At 40.5% G+C, this 18,246-nt stretch overlaps 1 protein-coding gene across 2 annotated transcripts; it reads left to right on the forward strand.

Moving 5' to 3' along the window:
* The first annotated feature begins 21 nt into the window (after positions 1–21).
* On the forward strand, positions 22–16,776 carry immt (inner membrane protein, mitochondrial (mitofilin)). Of its 2 annotated transcripts, none has more exons than XM_042493515.2 (14): positions 22–189; positions 3,212–3,279; positions 3,509–3,695; positions 4,371–4,515; positions 7,678–7,767; positions 8,684–8,845; positions 9,143–9,276; positions 10,756–10,859; positions 10,960–11,095; positions 11,817–11,946; positions 12,739–12,962; positions 14,179–14,310; positions 14,423–14,552; positions 15,707–16,776. In XM_042493515.2, exons 1-14 carry the CDS (start codon positions 148–150, stop codon positions 16,312–16,314), a joined length of 2,292 nt encoding a protein of 763 aa, XP_042349449.2. In that variant the 5' UTR covers positions 22–147; the 3' UTR covers positions 16,315–16,776. The 2 variants fall into 2 exon arrangements, with proteins under 2 accessions (XP_042349449.2, XP_042349448.2); XM_042493514.2 differs by having other exon boundaries at positions 23–189; positions 8,681–8,845.
* Positions 16,777–18,246: the final 1,470 nt, after the last annotated feature.

The following is an 18,246-nucleotide window of genomic DNA, read 5'->3' on the forward strand; positions in this document are numbered from 1 at the left end:
GCAGCATTGCGCACACGCGCGCTTAAACTACTCGGAAAAAATCAAGAAGAAGGCGTGGGGGAAGAAAACGAAAAGAAGGACGTCAGGAGAAAGTGCCGCTGTGCAGGTTAAACTGATAAGAATTTGGGTTCGGAGCAATAGTGGACCATGCTGAGGGCCTGTCTGAGAGGAGCTAATGTCACAGCCCGGGTAAGACTCGCGCACGCACATCGGAGCACTCTGTAGCTCCGTGAGCTAACGTTCCCATGTTGGCATTAGCCCGCTGTCATTCAGTGACCCACACACTGGCCCAAGGTGCCACACCGGCTTTACTGTCAACAACTTAGACTGTGAGCAGTAGCTTGCTTCTTAACGATAGAGTTTAGGATGAACTCGGCGCTGTCTTTAAGCTGACAGCAGAAAGAGCCGGTGGGACACTGTGTAATGTCAGTGCTAGCTGGTTAGCTTCCAGTGACATATGGCTAATAGCATTTCAGCCATTTGGAAGCTAACGGGCTGAGCTAGCTAAGTTTGACTGAAGAGGCCGTCCACGAACTCGCGAGAAAACGCTGTTGTAAACCTGTCCTTTTTAAAAATTATTATTAATTCGTTTCAGTCAAAAAGAAAACGGCTAACGTGATTTGTATTCGTTTTTTAAACAACTAACTAACAATTTAAATATGCTAACGTTAGCAACACTTTTGCTCACTGCAATCTTGTAATATTTATTTAAAAACTGTCTGATCAATGTAGACGAGGGTTAAAGCCGGAGAGGTGACAGAATCACATTTATTTGGTTTTAGATAAAAAAAAACTGAACACGATATTTTCAATACACTACATGCGAAATAGATTATTATTATATTTTGATTATCACAGTCTAGGATATGTCAATGATTAGCAGCAACATTGGTTTTAAAGTTGTTTCAAACAAACAAACAAACAAAAATAATTATTTTCAATATACGACATGCAAAGTCCATTACTATTTTTTAATGATGACAGTCTGGGATATGTCAATGCTTAGCAGCAACATTGATTGTGACAGTGCACCTAGTGGAAATAGCATGTAGTTTTCATGGATGTATTATATGTTAAATATGGCCAAATTGACGTCATCTAGTGGAAAATGATAAATTCCAAGGCAAAAGCCCAGAATGACACCCAGAAATAATACAATACATGTTTTTATGCTTTGGTGGCTGTGGGATCATAAATGTCAGTTTGAATGGGTTTCAGTGGAGCATTTTTTGCACTTCACAGTCTGAATGTAACTATTTAGTTTCCACAGTGTATTTTAGACTTATTGTAGGAGCTGAGCTGGAAATTCAAAGATTAAACAGAAATACACAATCTTGCCAAAATGTATGCCATATGCATGAACGCAGCCAAAATTATGACAAAAATGAAGAATGAAAAGCACGTTAAATGCACCAAACAGCCCCTACATGATAAAAAGCCCATGCACACATGTGCTTTTAAATATCTGCTTCGTCTATCCAGAGTGACATTTTTTAAAAGTCACTGCTGCAGTTTGGCAGGAGGGAGCTGCTGATATCTGCTGGCTCCAGCAGGGATAGAAGTAAATACGGGTGTCTGTTCTGCCTTGTAAAAACTGATAATGTAGCTTCACATTACGTGCAGTCTCTATAGTTTGATAATCATATGTAATCTGTAAAGTTATGTAATATGTAAAGAAACACTATGTGTGTCATAGCCTGCCTGTAACATAATTAGTAAATAAGTTATTACACTGTGATTCTTGTTTCCAGTGAAACTTATGCTAACTTGACATGTATTTTTAAAGAATTATAAAATGAATAAATGTTTATTATGTCAAGTGTTTGATCGATACATTTGTGAGAGTGGGGGGTGTGCCCTTGCCAAAAACTTGAACTACATCTAGTTAAAGTGACAAAATAGGAATTTATGTCAAAGTGTGGTTGTCCTTTATCCACAAAAACAGAAAAACAGAAACAGCACATGATCATGTAACAGAAAGGGTTGCAATGGCATGAGATTGAAATGGTATCATCTCAGAAGATGTCATGGTATACAGTATTACATATCAAAAATTACTATTTTTAGAAAGGATGCATCAGTATTGGTGGAAAATTACTTTAAAATGAAATATGGGAATCATCCAACATGCTGATTGCTGCAAATATCACAAACTAATATTTTGTTATTATTATTATTATTATTATTATTATTATTATTATTATTATTATTATTGACAGAGTGAACATGTAAAAAACATCAACTCTAAGCTGAGGTGTTTTTCTTATTTTGCACTATGAATGAATATTACAAACACTAAAAAAAACATTGTATTTTATGTCTCCATCTGCTGGTGGGCCATCAAGATAAGATTATGCATAATATGATGTTAATTCCACTAGAAGAGGCTCACTGAAACCAGGTGGAAAAATAGTGAATATATATCACTAATATCAGTATCGATTATCAGCCATCGGCAAATAAGTTGTTATATATTGGCAAAAAATCCAATATCGTGCATCCCTAACAGGGGAATTCATTTTGGCTGGCGTCAAAATGGCTGTATTTTTTATTTATTTTACTGCTGGTTTTTAAAGAAAACACAAAGCAACCTTGCACATTTTCTCAAGATTACTCCATTTATCATAGCAAGAAACTGTAAAAACAGAAATTATTGTCAGATATTCAAATTTCCGATGGTCCTCCTTGAACACGTGGAATTGATGCTTCTGTCTGAAAAAAAACAACTTAGCCTAAAATAGTCATATTTCATCAAAATCACTGATGCTTCAGGTAAGTTTCTTGTAACTTTATACTTTTTTTGCTAATTTGGGGGCCATTTTTTGGGAAGTTGGTCATCGCCCTCTTCCCATGTTTTGAAAGAAATCAAGCCCATGTGCTCAGGTATCAAATGGTTAAACAGCTGCGTAGCATCTGTTGTCATCTTGTAGTTTTTGCATAAATGCAATGTGTTCTCTAAATAATTGAAAAGTGCTGGTGCTGGACTTTATAACCGAGAAAGTATCAGCCTTTGCCTCTCCTCTTATTAACTTCTCTTTCATAGTTCAGATTTTATCAGAATTTTTCAAGAAAAGTAGAAATACCTCGTAGCCCATTGGCTTCAAAAAAGAAATTATAGTTGAAAAAAGGTCGAGCTACAGGACTGCATGAACTGTCAGTCTGATATACATTCTTCCCTCTGTGACTCAGTGATCTGTCACCCTCTCTGTAGAAGAACTGCGGGAGAACCCCTCTACCCAATCTGCAACACTGCCGGCACTACACAGCAGGAGAGCCCAGGTAATGCACCCACACACACACACACACACACACACACACACACACACACACACACACACACACACACCCCATACACACACACACACACACACACACACACACACACACAGTGTACAGAGATGCAGTTAGAGAGCTTGCACATTGCATGTAATGACGACAGTGGAACATTATGACATCACATAGTGACGTCATCCTCATGTCTGTCCTCTGCTGTCCTCCTCCATCACAGTGGTGCTGCTAAAGTGGTTGCTGCTGGCTTACTGACAGTAGGCGGTGGCGTTGGAGGTACGATACTCTACGCCAAATGGGACCACAAGTTCAGAGCGGCTGTGGAGAAAAATGTTCCATACTCAGACAAGCTGCTGGGTCTGGCTCTGGGACCCGCTTCTCCAGACGTCATCCCCGTCAGGAAACAGGTCAGGATGGATCCACAGCTGGAGTCTCTTGTTTGTTAGATCAGATTGCTTTGAGAATACAACAGGATGTTGTTACAACCCTAGACTGACATGACGAAAGCCTGATTCTGACATTTCTGACAAAAAAACACGCTAACACTCGCTAACATCTGGCTTTTCAATGCAATGGGAATGCATATGATCGGCATTCGTGCTTGAGTCAAATGACTCTGCAGTAGACACAGGTTTTTATCACCTCCAGCTCCGATTGGCATTGATGAAAACACAACACCGGGGTAAACACGGCAATTTCAGCTCCTTAACTGGCAAGATACAATGACGAGCTAATTACTTTCCGCTAAAACACCGATCCAAATACATCAGCACTGAGTTTGAAAGAGAGAGAAGAAAGCACTGAAACGTTTTCAGAGTGTTCCTGCTGCTGTCTGCTGTTTACCTGTTCTCCTAACAGCCTCACACATCTTAATATCACATCAGAAATGTCAGTTTTTCAACTCGTTTTGAAGCTCTTCAGAAATATGGTGAACCTAATTTAGAGGGCTTCAGCTGTTATTTCAACACATCTGATACATATTTAATCAGTATGACTGTACAGGTTGTGAAATGTCGCTCTATTCCAAAACATTTAGAGAGTATCAGGCCTCATTTAAAACGTCTGCTGTTCCTGCTGCTTAGATGGAGATGTCCCAGCCTCCCTCTATGATGGAGAAACCTCTGAAGGCGTCCAAAGCAAAGTCTGAGAAAAAGCTGACGGAGGCAGCAGAGAGTCCAGCCAAAGAGACGAGTCCTGTCCCAGCACCGCCTGCACAGACCATAGAGGGTGAGTCTCTCACTTGGAACAGACTCATACAGTACAGACCTGACATTTTTGACTGATTGGCAACTGCTGTTACAGTGGTCATGCGTTTGTGTGGGAAGAGCAGTATTTAAGCATCGTACCACCAGCTTGATTTCCAGTGTGGTGACATTGCCTCAGATATCACCTTACATTTGCAACTTAACTTAACTCTTTGGAACCTCAGAATCAGTTTATTGTCACTTCCATATATACAGCTAGCACACATGGAGGCGAAATACTGTGCCTCACGGTCACACATAAAACCCAAACACATTCACAGACAGCAATAACCTGAATACACATCACTTTTTTGCTGCTTTCAAATGCCTTTTAGAAATATTTAAACCTCTGAAACCTGAGAAAAGCAGTTTGATTTCTTTGAAAAACACTGGAAAAAAAGGCAATGAGCAACTTAGCAAGAAATGATCTGCAAGTTGCAAGAAATTAATAGATTAGTAGCAGATTTAGAATTTACAAAAAAAGCTAGGGAAATAAATTCAGGTAGCTGTAATTACAATTGCCATAATTATTTAAATTTATTTAAGCATTTTTATAAGGTAATTTCCTTGTTTGTCCATTTTTTAACTTCGTTCTTTTTTTTGTTCCTTGTTTTCAGATGATTTTCTTGTAGTGTTTTACTGATTCCTTGTTAGTGTTTGTTAAGTTGCTCATTCCCTTCTGGTCAAGTTTTGAGAGAAATTAAGCCAATTTGCTTGGGATAATACATAGATAGGGTTTTTTTTTTTTAAAGAAAGAAAAAGAACATTTTAAAAAAAATGAAATGACTTGGTAAATGTTCTTAGAAGAATTATTAACTCTCTACCTAATTCCAAATATGTTATTATGAATTTTTTTTTTAAAGTTTTTTTTCTTTTTCTCACATTTTCCCTAGCTTCACAGACAAATTCAAAATCTACTAATTTACAAAGAGCTTATACCTGCTATACAATATCTATAAAAACACATCCCCATACAAAAACACTGCCCAAACAGCTGTGAGTGCTGTCATTATGTCTGTGAAGGATATCTGAGACATCAGGAATAAATCTGATGAAATATAGTCAAACATTTTCATGGATGTTGATCACACCTTTGTCAACTTACAACATGATATGCCGTTAAACAGTTACACATTTCACATTTATTGTCACCACTTTCAGTTGTGACATTTCAAAGCCCTTTGCACAGTTTGACCAGTCTGAGTGTTTGATGTGCCCTCTGTTGTTGTTCTGCGCTCACAGAGAGCTCTGAGGGTAAGCTGTCTTCTGTTGTGCTGTAGCTCTCCTGTAGAACCCTGTACTCCTCCACCCTTCAATAGACTGTTGAGTGCAAAAAATAAAGGGCAGCACACAGGCAGTGTCCACAACAGTGCTGTGGAGACTGCTTCTTCAAATAGATTTATTGAAATTCCTTTATGTATTCAGTTACTTAATCGGTATTTAGACTATGTATTCATTGATCATTTATATTGTTCCTATGAATCCCTTATAACAATAATGATAATTGACTGTTAAAAACTGTGGCCTATCATATTTAACTATAGAAATATCATTAAAACACTGCAGGCTTTCAGTGTGTCATCTTCAAAACTTAGCCAGAGTTAAATGTCCAGCATGTAGGATTTAGGGGAATATATTGGCAGAAATAGAATCTAATATTCAAAACGGTATTCTGATTAATGTACAATCCTCTGAAACTTGGAATCATTTGCCCTCATTTACTAATAAGTGCATGAAACGTTCTTACTCTGTTCATAAAATAAGTGCTCCCACTGAAAACTACTATTAGATTCACGTGACACGTGTCTCGTCTGGAGGCTACGAAATGTAATGCTCTGTTGTGCTCTTTCCTGAAGTCACAGGCTGCAGTCTCTTCTAGCAGGGTTTAATATGACATCTTAACAGCTGCTTAGACCTAAACGAGAATCTTCTATCCTGCATGTCTGTTAATAGGCTACTCACTAAACAGTTGGCCGAAAAATTAGCATACAGTATGTGTACTTTCTATAGAATAAAACCCTGGATATTGAATTTTTCTAGTTGAATATTTTTTTTACATGACTAATGAGGATGAAGGGGTGTCAATTTCAAAGCTATTTACATTTGACCAATGCATTAATAAATCAACGGTTTTAAATCTCATCTATTATAGCCTTTTTAAAATAAATCCAATTTAGTTAAAAAGTGTGTTTTTATATTTTCTGTGACAGCCAGGCCTTCATCATTTGTGCATATGCATGGTCTGAAGCAGTCCTAAATTTGTTTGCAGGGTACGAAAAATTTCAAGTAAGGAAATATGAATCCCCAAATTCTACTGCACACAGTTTAAGCACACATTTGTGTCCCGTTGTGTTTTCATTGATTTTTGTGTGAGGACATGGTAGCAGGCTGCTGCAGGTTACTGATGTGTGTTGCCCTTTAACTGATAATTCCTTTAACTGATAAGTCAGTTTTGATTTTGGCTTACATTTTTGACTAATTTCTAAAGCAAAGCACCAGAATTGACAGTTTCTTGACATTGCTTGCTTCTCAAAACCCTCTTTAGTTGCAGTTCTGTTAGACATCCCTCGTGTTAGAATGTAGTTGGTAGAATTTGTCCTTTACTGCTTGTTTAATGCGATCCAGTACTTCTACTTCTACTTCTGCTCTTATGTGATTCATGCTCCAATACAAGAACTGTTACTGCAGACAATGTATCGAGTTTGATTTTTTATTTATATAATTATTCATATGATTATTGTTATAGTTTCATGATAAAACCAGTTAATGGATGGTCTTGAAATATCAGTTGCTGAATAATGTCTTGTATTTCTTTAGTGATTTTTTTTTTAACATAAATCTATCATGTGTGGCTATAACATTTGTACTATTACTCATTCGGCCTGTTTTGCTTTATGATTGCCTTGCCAGGAATCAGGAATCCAAAAGTGTAATAGATAACGAAAATGTTTTCAAGAGCTTGTGCATCAAAATCAAAATTTAGAAGCCAAATAATTTTACTGCAGTTTTTGACATCCAGTGTTTAAAGTGATTCACTTTGCACAGTTGGTGCATCCAGCAGTTTGTTTCTTTGAATTTGTTCCAGGGCCCAGTTAGGGTCCACATATGTGGGTCATGTGTGTTTCTGTATTTGTGTCCCATCCAGAGGCTTCAGCAGAGGCTTCTCACATCATCTCAGCTATGAGTGAGGTGTCAACAGTCCCTGCTCCGTGTGACACAGAGGCAGCAGTCAAAGGTAACACCACCAGCCTGTACACATTCAACTGTGGGACATTTCAATGAATGTATACATGGATACATTTAGAATGGCTGGATACTGACTCAGTGACAGTTTCTGTGAGCTCAGAGTCTGTGGGCTTTCAGATTAACCTGTGAATGTAGACTTTGTAGCTGTAAATCCAAAAATACCAATAAGTAGATTGAAAATTCACAGATATTTCAAAGGATGAAAGTAACTTTGCTGGAAGGATAAATAACGGAGCAAAGATTACCAGTGGTGATAGAAACAGTTACGTAGTGTGTCCTTAGGCAGGTTTCCATCACAGATCTACACAAAACTGAAGCAATAGTTTTGAAATGTCGATAAAACACAGTTGTGAGATGACTGCGTTTCCACTGAGTGATGTTCTGCAACTTCTTTTCTGGTGATAACATCCCAGTAACCATGGTGACAGATGTTCAGAACATTAGCAGCTTTATTTCTATTGCAGCCACCACACTAGCTGTCATCATTTCCAATCCAAGGCCACATAGGCGTGTTATGGAGCGACAATGAAAAGACAAGCCCCTTATACGTCCAAGATTTCACAGAGGATTTGTGGATTCAAAACTTCTGGATGCAATAACAGCCTGCTGCATCATGAGGGAGCAGTTCCTACTGACAAGCACATAGTCATAGCTTCATGTGACCTAGAAAAGACAAAAGTGTTTCATTGCAGTTTTGCAAAGTTGTCTTTGAATCGCCTGAAATACAATCTCATGCAAGCGTAAAAACGTTTTTTCAAAATGCACATTTTCATTAGGCTTATTCAGTATTCGCAGTTTCAGTTTGCACTATTTGAGGGTTAATTGGAAACCCATCTTCTGTCACATTGCTATTTTGTCTTCTATTTAAATTTTCATTTTGTTCATGTGTGCATTTTCTCCAGAAGAGTGCAAAGGCTGTCATGCCCATGAGGACACCCCAGTGACAGCAGCAGTCGTCCCTGACACAGAGTCATCCGCCGAACCAGAACCTCTGAAAGAGAGACCAGTAGAAGAAGTGGCAGCTAGACTGGCTCAACAGGATCAGGAGGAGCTGGACACCTTAGCATGTAGGCTGGCAACACACACAAACACACAAACACACACACACACACACACACACACACACACACACACACACACACACACACACACACACACACACACACACACACACACACACACACACACACACACACAGAGTCAAGCTAGCCCTATTAGCTTCTGTTCACCTTTAACTGCTTCTCTATGCTTCATCTTTTTTTTATCTCCATCTCATGTGTCCTGTCTGACTCTCTCTGTGTGTGTGTGTGTGTGTGTGTGTGTGTGTGTGTGTGTCTGTGTCTGTGTGCTCAATTATTTTGCAGCTGTATCAGCAAGTCTTGAGGACTCACTGGCCAGTTCGGCTAAAGCTACGCTGCAGGCCATTGGAGCTCAGGAGGCAGCCCTGCAGGCCATCACACGGCACACACTCAAACTTAAGGAGGCGATGGAGGCAGAGGTACGCAGCACAGTGTCACTGACCACAGGGAGGTGCTGTGTTTACATTAAGTTCTGGTACAGGTGTGAAAAACTGAATTCGATTTTTATGAATTGGTGTGTTTTAGTGTCAGGCTACATCCACACTAATGTGTTTGGTTTAAAATTCTACAACTATTGCTGTATTTACGTCTAGTGTCCACACTACCCCTGCCGTTTTGGAATCACAAAAATAAAGGCCTTTAAAAACACTGCTGACCCATTTTAGTTTGAAAATTCCAAGGCTGCCTTTTTAATCTGGACAGAGTTAACACCAACTTTTGAAAATAATACTGTGGACGCTCACGTTGGCTTCATGACAGGGTCTTATCAGTCACCAAGTGTCAAGTCAAAGCATTACAGCGCATACCTTTTGTGATTTTATCCTCCTTGTGGGGGTAAATGCACTCCTTTCCCATTGTCATGGCTTCCTTCAGAATACAATAGAATGCCTTTATTGTCATTGCACGAGAAATACAACAAAATAAAGTGCTACATCTGACAGCAAATCTTTAAAAACAGACAAATCACCCAACATAAAAACCAATAAATGATCAAACCAGTTAGTACAGACACATAAAAATTGAGTTTTTGCACATATTGAATGTGGCTTCTGAGAATTAGATTATGCTGTGTGTAAGAGTGAAAGTTAAGGGAGAGGTTAAATCATCGTGCATTTGCATTGACAGTTCTAATGACCCAGAGAAAGAAACAGTTTATAAGTCTGTTTGTTGTGTTTTTTTAAACTCCAATAGCACAAGGATGAACAATGCTCTCGGTATCTAATAGGATGCCGTATTTCCTTTGCAAAAACGAAGTGTGGTTCTTGTCTTCTGCTGCTCTAAACCAATTCATATAGACCAAAAACATTTTTTATGCTGTTAACGATGAAACAAAAAAAGTGTAAATGCAGCACAAGAGCGCAGCATAGCACCTGGACATACTGTGTGCATGTCTTATCGTGCCAAATTTATAGTCAAATATGAGCTGCACACTGAATTCTCAGCTCTACATAAACCGCTGCATGTAACTTGGTACAAAATTGATTATGTTGCGGCACAAAACGAGGACACTGGCAGTGGAAGGACAGATGGGATAATAATATTTAAAAGAATAAAAAAAGAATAATCGGATTACCCTGCTGCACTCACAGAAGTAGTCGCTGCTGACCACTAAACTACAGAGCCACTTCTCTCCCCAAGCTGTGAGGCTCCTCAACACCTCCTGATGCCAAAAAATGTAACAGAATTAAAGGACTAATTTAAATGTAATTAATTTAATAAATCTACCTTTTAGCTTGAATGATGAGATTGAGTGGATTTTTTTATGCTTCATTTTTATGCCACAGCAGTTAGTGTCATAACTACAAAACATGTTGGCAGCACTTTTCTGTGCCGTGACACTTTTAATGGGAAACACGATAGTTTTGCAGTAGAATGATTCCAGTTGTTATTTATTCCAGGTCCCACCTCAGGAGAAGTCAGCCCAGTGGAAGGATCTAGAAGCTACTCTGGCGGATAGAACCTCTGCTGTGAATGATGCTGGAGCTGCTCTGTTGAATGCTAAGTGAGACACATATTCAAACACATACACACACACGTGCACATGTTGTAAAACGATTCCAGGTCTTAACAGTGGTCTCTTCTCCCACCTGTTTCTCCTGTAGTGAAGCGCTGGACAGTCTCAGGTCAGTGATTGACAAGTCTAAAGGGCTGAAGGTCGTTGCTGTCCGCCCGCTGGTTTTAGCAGCAGAGGAGAATCTCCATAACATGGTGGTGGACTTGGACAAAGTGGTTACAAAGGTAAAGACATTAATTTGTGCTTTATGTACAACCAAATGAAGAGGCTTTAAAGGGATATTCTGCATTTTACTGAGAAGTCGATGTTCAGACTTTCTCCACTCTTACATCTGTATGATAAATATGATCCAAAGTCAGAGGATTTCCAAAACCACAGATTCATCCTGAAGGGTAAAACCAGCGTGTGAAGCAAATGTCATGACTGACATGTCACTAAAAAAACATAAACACATCAGTCCAACATCACTAAAGGAAAAGTTAGGGCATCATCAAAAAGCAGGTTTCCATTAACCCCTTAAACTTCTCAAATTGAAATTGTGAATGTGAAACACGCTGAATGGAAACACCTCAATTTGGAAAACATTTTTTACACTCGCATGGAAACGATCGAAAAAAACACATCTGTTGTGTTTGCTTTCCATGCCATGTTGGAACTGGTTTAATGAGAATGAACTGAGTTTGTGGGTATGTTTGCATGCACAACGTACACACCTGCTAAAGCCCTGTGAGGCGATTCTTTTGACTTCTCGATTGCATGATGAACCCAGTCACACTATGAAGGAAACTCATTTCAGAAATTGCTAACAGCAAAGGGTTAGACTGTACACCTACTGGTTATATTACTGCCAGCACATACTGTTAAACATTGTCTGTCTGTCTGTGTCTGTGTCTGTGTCTCTGTGTGTCTGTGTGTGTGTGTGTGTGTGTGTGTGTGTGTGTGTAGGTGCAGTCTGCAGAGTCAGAAGCTAAGATTGTCTCCCAGTACAGTGACCTGGTTAATGAAGCCAAACTACAGTTCCAGAGGGAAGTAAGCAGCCTGACTCCAGAGATCCAGGCCAACTGGAAGGGACTCAGTAAGACCACACACGCACACACACTCTGGCAGTGGTAGTACAGTGATTCATTATGACACCATGTCTTACCTTTTATTAAAAAGATAATAGAGTGACAGGGATGACACTGTAATTGAGGAAATGTTCCAGATCAAAATGGAACTGGGACGCTGCAGTTCTATGGCACACTTAGGGGCCGTTTACACGGCAACGGTTCTTGCATGAAACTGTAAACTTTTGTTGCAGTTTGGCCTTTTGTTCACATGACAACAGTGTTTTGGGGGCCTGAAAACACCAGCCCCTCTGTCACTTCTTCTGTGGTGCGTCATTACAATGTTACATCACAAACTACTGGCCTGGCATGCAAACTACAGTGTTTTCAGTTGTTCATGCAGATCACTGAATAAAAGGATCTTTTTCACAGTGTTATCATATGAATGCAGATGTATTTATTTTTTTAAAGCAAAGAAAAGACTTTTCTATTTTTAGTAGGGCCGTTCTTGTCTAAACGTGGCCTTGGGTGAAGGCCGTGACTCTGGACATCCAGCTGGGGTGCTATGGCATCATTGTCCATATTTCTCTCCACTCATTTCACATTTTAAATATTTCGTACAACTCCGAAATTCCTTCTTCCCACCCAGAATGTCAGTGTGTAACATAATATCAGCACAGAGTGTGTCCTCTGTACTGTCAGTTTAGGGCCTGGGATTGGGACACACTTGTACTCACCTCGATCAAAATAAACACCTGAAATAGAGCTCTTTATGTAACGAAAACCGGTTTGCAAAATAACTGTGTATGTTTGTGTGTTAGCTGGTAAACTGTCACCGGATGACCTCAACGCCCTGATCGCTCACGCACACCGTCGCATCGACCAGCTGAACCGAGAGCTGGCTGAGCAGAGGGTCAGAGAGCAGATCCACATCGACGCGTCGCTGGAGCAGCAGAAGCTGGAGGACCAGAAAGCCCAGGAGAAAGCTGTCAGCACGGCCGTGCAGCACATCAAGGAGGAGGCCCGGCTGGAGCAGGAGAGGAAGGTATGCAGGGGACAGATGGAGGTCAAGGTTTACTGACCTTCATCTTCAGCCAGGAACACCCAGAGGTCACAGTGCTGCTCAGCTGGTATTATTATCAATGTAACTAGACAGTCAAGACCAAGCACTATGACTATAACATAATGATGTGAGCATCCACACTGATGAAGGATAACAGTCTGTAAACAGCAGCACAAAGCATACGCTACACACTCCACAAAAATGGATGTTGATGAGCTTCTGCTGTACGCTGTGAGGAGGTTGAGGAGAAACAAGCAGAAAACTAGAAGGATATGGCTTCACCAAATTCTTCAAAGACAACAGGAAGTATCAAGCACTCTGTTAGGAGAGCTGTCGTCTTTTGAGGACAACTTTCAATCGTCCATTTGTTTGAGTCAACATCAGTTTGCAGACATTGTGGTGATGATAAATGACGACATCAGTAAAGACAAAACCAACTTCAGAGATCCCATCGATGCCAGAGAGTATTTAGCTGCATGTCTCAGGAAAAATGACTTTTTTGTGTCATCTGCAGCCCGATATTAGGTCATATAGCTGTTAATAGCCATGATGGAGTTAAGAAGCAGATATTGTAAGCACTCCTGAAACCGTATTTTATAGAAAAATGTCCCTGAAATGACCTGACGACAACCTGTTTGAACAATTTAAATTTCGAGGATTTGGATCTAAATTCAAACTTGGTTATGTGGCCTATAAATCATCACAGTAAGGTGATGTTTTTTTAATCAACGCTCAGGACTTTCTTTCATCTTCTTCTCCTGATAGCAGTCAGCAGCACCATCTACTGGTCAGAATCTGCTACAGTCAGAGAGACTCATCAATTTTTGATGACTAAACTCACTGGAATAAAAAAAAAAAATCAAACAGTATAATAGTCCAAAGCTTCATTCAGCTTTTTCATCATAAAAACAGTTTGGTCCAAATTAGATGTGTAATTTAGGTGTTAAATTACACAGATTCTGATTGGCTGTTGGTATTTCTAGCGTTCATGAAGTCGCTCTATCAGTGATCCAATCCATATCGTTCGCCACTTTTGTTGTCATATTTGTAGTGTGGACTCCACCATCCACTTGAGTTGAAAGGATTATTAAAACTATCTTTTTATGATCATAGTTATCCTTGGTGTGGACGGCCCTTAACATTTAGTAAATGTAATTTTTGTGTGTGTGTCTGTGTGTGTGTGTGTGTGTGTGTGTAGCTGTCTGAGTTAAGGGAAGTGATGGAAGCAGAGATGAGGACTCAGCTGCGCCGTCAGGCGGCTGCTCACACAGACCACGTCCAAGATGTCCTCAAAGTCCAAGAACAGGAGCTGAAAGCTGAATCTGAGCAGGTCTCTACACTCACTCACACACACATCACACTCAAATATCACAGCACACACAGTACAGAGTAGATTAGAGTACATTCAGCTAACTCATTCATCACTGTGGGTGTGTGTTCAGGTCCTGAACAGTGCCATGTTGGAGCAGGAGACCCGCTACCGTCAGCTGAGCCAGGAGCAGCTGGACAACTTCACTCTGGATATGAACAGCGCTTACGCGAGGCTGAAGGGCATGGAGGAGGCTATCGACAGTAAGATACACACACACACACACTGCAACCACGACATAGGAACTGTCACCCATACTGTGTGAAAATGTGCTACAGCTGTCATCAGTCATGCGTAGTAGAAGGATTGTTGGGATTTTCTGAAGTTTAGATGTATTTAGGTATAGGGCTCAACCCAAATATTCTGCTGTTTGACTATTTGTTAATTGGGAAGGTATTTGGTTTTCAGTTTAGGCATTCAGATATTCTTTGTTTTGCAGAGGATGAATGCTCAGATTCAGTGTTTGTGATCCTGCTGCTGTGCTTGTCACACACAGTGTCAGGGATGATTATTTAACGGGATAAATAAATAAATAATGAAATAATTATTAACTTAATTAATTAAATAATAAAGTTACTAACGGGTTTATTGACTGAGTTGAGTTGTCTCTGTATTGGTGTGAGCGACACCAGAACGCAAACATGTGAGTCGTGAAAGTCGTGTAGTGTCTCCCCAGTTTAACCTGTGCCCAGATATCCCTCTTCCTTTCACAGCTCTCCGGCTGTTGCTTAAACCACAGGCTGTACTTCCAAGAGACTTAATCGCCCCTATTTCTGTCTCTCAAAATCTGACCAAAATCCGTAAAACTAGGAAGTGCTGATAGAATATAAATCAAGATGATGTTCCTGCACTGCCTACTTCTCTCCTAAAATATATATGGAAACATGTATGATGTTTTAGCTGTTATAGTGAGAGTTTGTGAACAGGAAGTGGGCATCATACGGCTTCCTGCACAGTGAAAACAGAGGCCCAAAAAAAACTTCAAACAGTAAAGCTAAGCAGTGCTGATCAAATATAGTATTACTGCACCCAACAGCAAGAGCGTTTATTGGTCAGTTTCTGCGCAGTGCATTCTGGTAGTTGTAGGTTTTCTACCTCTTGAGTAAAAGCGAATGGCACGGCCCTTTTTCTCTATTTTCTCTGCTCATGTAGCACCAGTTTCAAAAGTATTTGCATCTTTTTACTGCAGAGACAGCCTGGTTTTATATGAGGACTCTCTTCATATCAGTGAAATACTTAGAAGTGTGTAAGAACGGGTCGTTGGAAAGAACAACGGGTTAATTTTTCACCTGTTGACAAGCGTCATCTCATGCTGCTGAACCCGTCATGTGACCCTCTTCATGTTTGTCTAACGCAGGTCATGTGATCGCAGAGGAGGAGGCTCGTAAAGCTCACCAGCTGTGGCTCTCTGTGGAGGCTCTCAACTACACCTTAAAGACGGCTGGCGCCGATTCCCCCACCGTGCCTCTGGAGGGCGCCGCTCAGGCCGTGCGAGACAGCTGCAAAGACAACGACTTCGCCTTGGCTCTGGCGACGGCTCTTCCGGAAGAATCCCTACAGCGTGGCGTGTACAGTGAGGCCTCTCTGCGCGCCCGCTTTAACTCGCTGCGATCGCTGGCTCGCCGGGTCGCCCTCATCGACGAAACCCACAACTCCCTATACCAGTACTTCCTGTCCTACCTGCAGGCTGCGCTGCTGTTTGAGAGCAAGCAGGAAGCCCCACCCACCCAGCTGAGCAGCGAGGATTTGGATGCATTCAAGCTCCTGTCGTACGCCAGCTACTGCTTAGAGCACGGCGACCTGGAGTTAGCGGCGAAACTGGTGAACCAGCTCAGAGGAGAGGCGAGGAGAGTGGCGGAGGACTGGCTCACCGAGGCCAGACTCACTCTGGAGACCAGGCAGGTTGTCAGTCTGCTGGCGGCTTACGCAAACGCCGTGGGCTTAGGAACCACCCAGGCGCCATAGACTGACACTCCCCTTTAACCCGGCAACGCTTAAAGGAACAGTCCACTGAAAATCTCTCTTTGAGCATCACGCAGGGGACTGAAGGTCTGACAGGGAGCGTGGAGGAGGTGATGGATGCATGTCTGTGGAGGAGAGCAGCCAGAGGAGATTTTCAGTGGCCTGTTCCTTTAAGTTGACTGAAGTAATCCAAGTGATTGATGTTAAGACAAAGCGGAATTTAATTTGTTTTAAAGCACTAAGTCACCATGGAGGAATATTTGTAAAATATAATGATGCACCCTCTTCATGTAGTCATGTTAATTGAGGCCCACAGGTCTGGTTCAGGTATTTATTTCTGGCTAACCCTCCCACCCCTGCCCAAAGTGTCGTGGAACATGAATCCTAACACTGAGGAAAGAATGTGTCATGCTGCATTTTATTTTTGTCAATACTGCACATGTTCCAATAAATCCTAAACAACAACGCTGTCCGTTAACTGTTTGATTTCCTCCCTCGCAGCTGTTAAGGACTGACATCATCAGTTAGTTGGTAACCTCTATAAAAAAACTTTTTGTCATATTTGCTTAAACTTTGACTCCGTCCACAGTATCACATGAGAGCTTAGATTTGTGAAACTCAGTTTTAAGCCTACGAGCCAAATTTGGACACATATTATAGTATGCCATTCAAAAAAATGTCAGGCATATATTCACTAATTCATTGTTTGTAACCACTTGCCCTTTCATAGTACTGTGTGCCTCTCAAATCAACAACAAAAAAATCATAGTATAGTATGTCAGTATCATCCAAAATATCATAAAAATGTTTTGTGAGTTTTTGAACATAATATACTATACAATTTTAATGGTTTTTTTTTTACCATATACTATTCGATGATATTTTGAAGATTTTAAAAAAACAAACATATTATGCAATGACAGTTTTATGAGTTTTTTTATTGACAAACTATACTATAGCGTTTTTATGATATTTTGAATTATATACTATACTATGATACTATGACACTTTTATGAGCTTTTAAATTACATTATACTATGACCTTTTATGATTTTTTTGAATGACATACTATAGTATGACATTTTTATAGTTTTTGTTAAGACATAGTATACTATGATTTTTTTAATGATTTGTTCAGCGACATACAGTGAGTGCAGAATTATTAGGCAAATGAGTATTTTGACCACATCATCCTCTTTATGCATGTTGTCTTACTCCAAGCTGTATAGGCTGGAAAGCCCACTACCAATTAAGCATATCAGGTGATGTGCATCTCTGTAATGAGAAGGGGTGTGGTCTAATGACATCAACACCCTATATCAGGTGTGCATAATTATTAGGCAACTTCCTTTCCTTTGGCAAAATGGGTCAGAAGAGGGACTTGACAGGCTCCGAAAAGTCAAAAATAGTGAGATATCTTGCAGAGGGATGCAGCACTCTTAAAATTGCCAAGCTTCTGAAGCGTGATCATCGAACAATCAAGCGTTTCATTCAAAATAGTCAACAGGATCGCAAGTAGCGTGTGGAAAAACCAAGGCGCAAAATAACTGCCCATGAACTGAGAAAAGTCAAGCGTGCAGCTGCCAAGATGCCACTTGCCACCAGTTTTGCCATATTTCAGAGCTGCAACATCACTGGAGTGCCCAAAAGCACAAGGTGTGCAATACTCAGAGACATGGCCAAGGTAAGAAAGGCTGAAAAATGACCACCACTGAACAAGACACACAAGCTGAAACGTCAAGACTGGGCCAAGAAATATCTCAAGACTGATTTTTCTAAGGTTTTATGGACTGATGAAATGAGAGTGAGTCTTGATGGGCCAGATGGATGGGCCCGTGGCTGGATCGGTAAAGGGCAGAGAGCTCCAGTCCGACTCAGGCGCCAGCAAGGTGGAGGTGGGATACTGGCATGGGCTGGTATCATCAAAGATGAGCT

This window comes from Plectropomus leopardus, chromosome 8 (genome assembly GCF_026936395.1).
Source record: "Plectropomus leopardus strain MGB_pleo_1.0 chromosome 8, ASM2693639v1, whole genome shotgun sequence".
NCBI classification, from domain to species: Eukaryota; Metazoa; Chordata; class Actinopteri; order Perciformes; family Serranidae; genus Plectropomus; species Plectropomus leopardus.

Coding starts and splice junctions, on each gene's coding strand:
- immt (XM_042493514.2), top strand. CDS start 148: ATGCTGAGGGCCTGTCTGAGAGGAGCTAATGTCACAGCCCGG. Junction 190..3,211: donor GAGCTAATGTCACAGCCCGG/GTAAGACTCGCG, acceptor CCCTCTCTGTAG/AAGAACTGCGGGAGAACCCC. Junction 12,963..14,178: donor GGCTGGAGCAGGAGAGGAAG/GTATGCAGGGGA, acceptor GTGTGTGTGTAG/CTGTCTGAGTTAAGGGAAGT.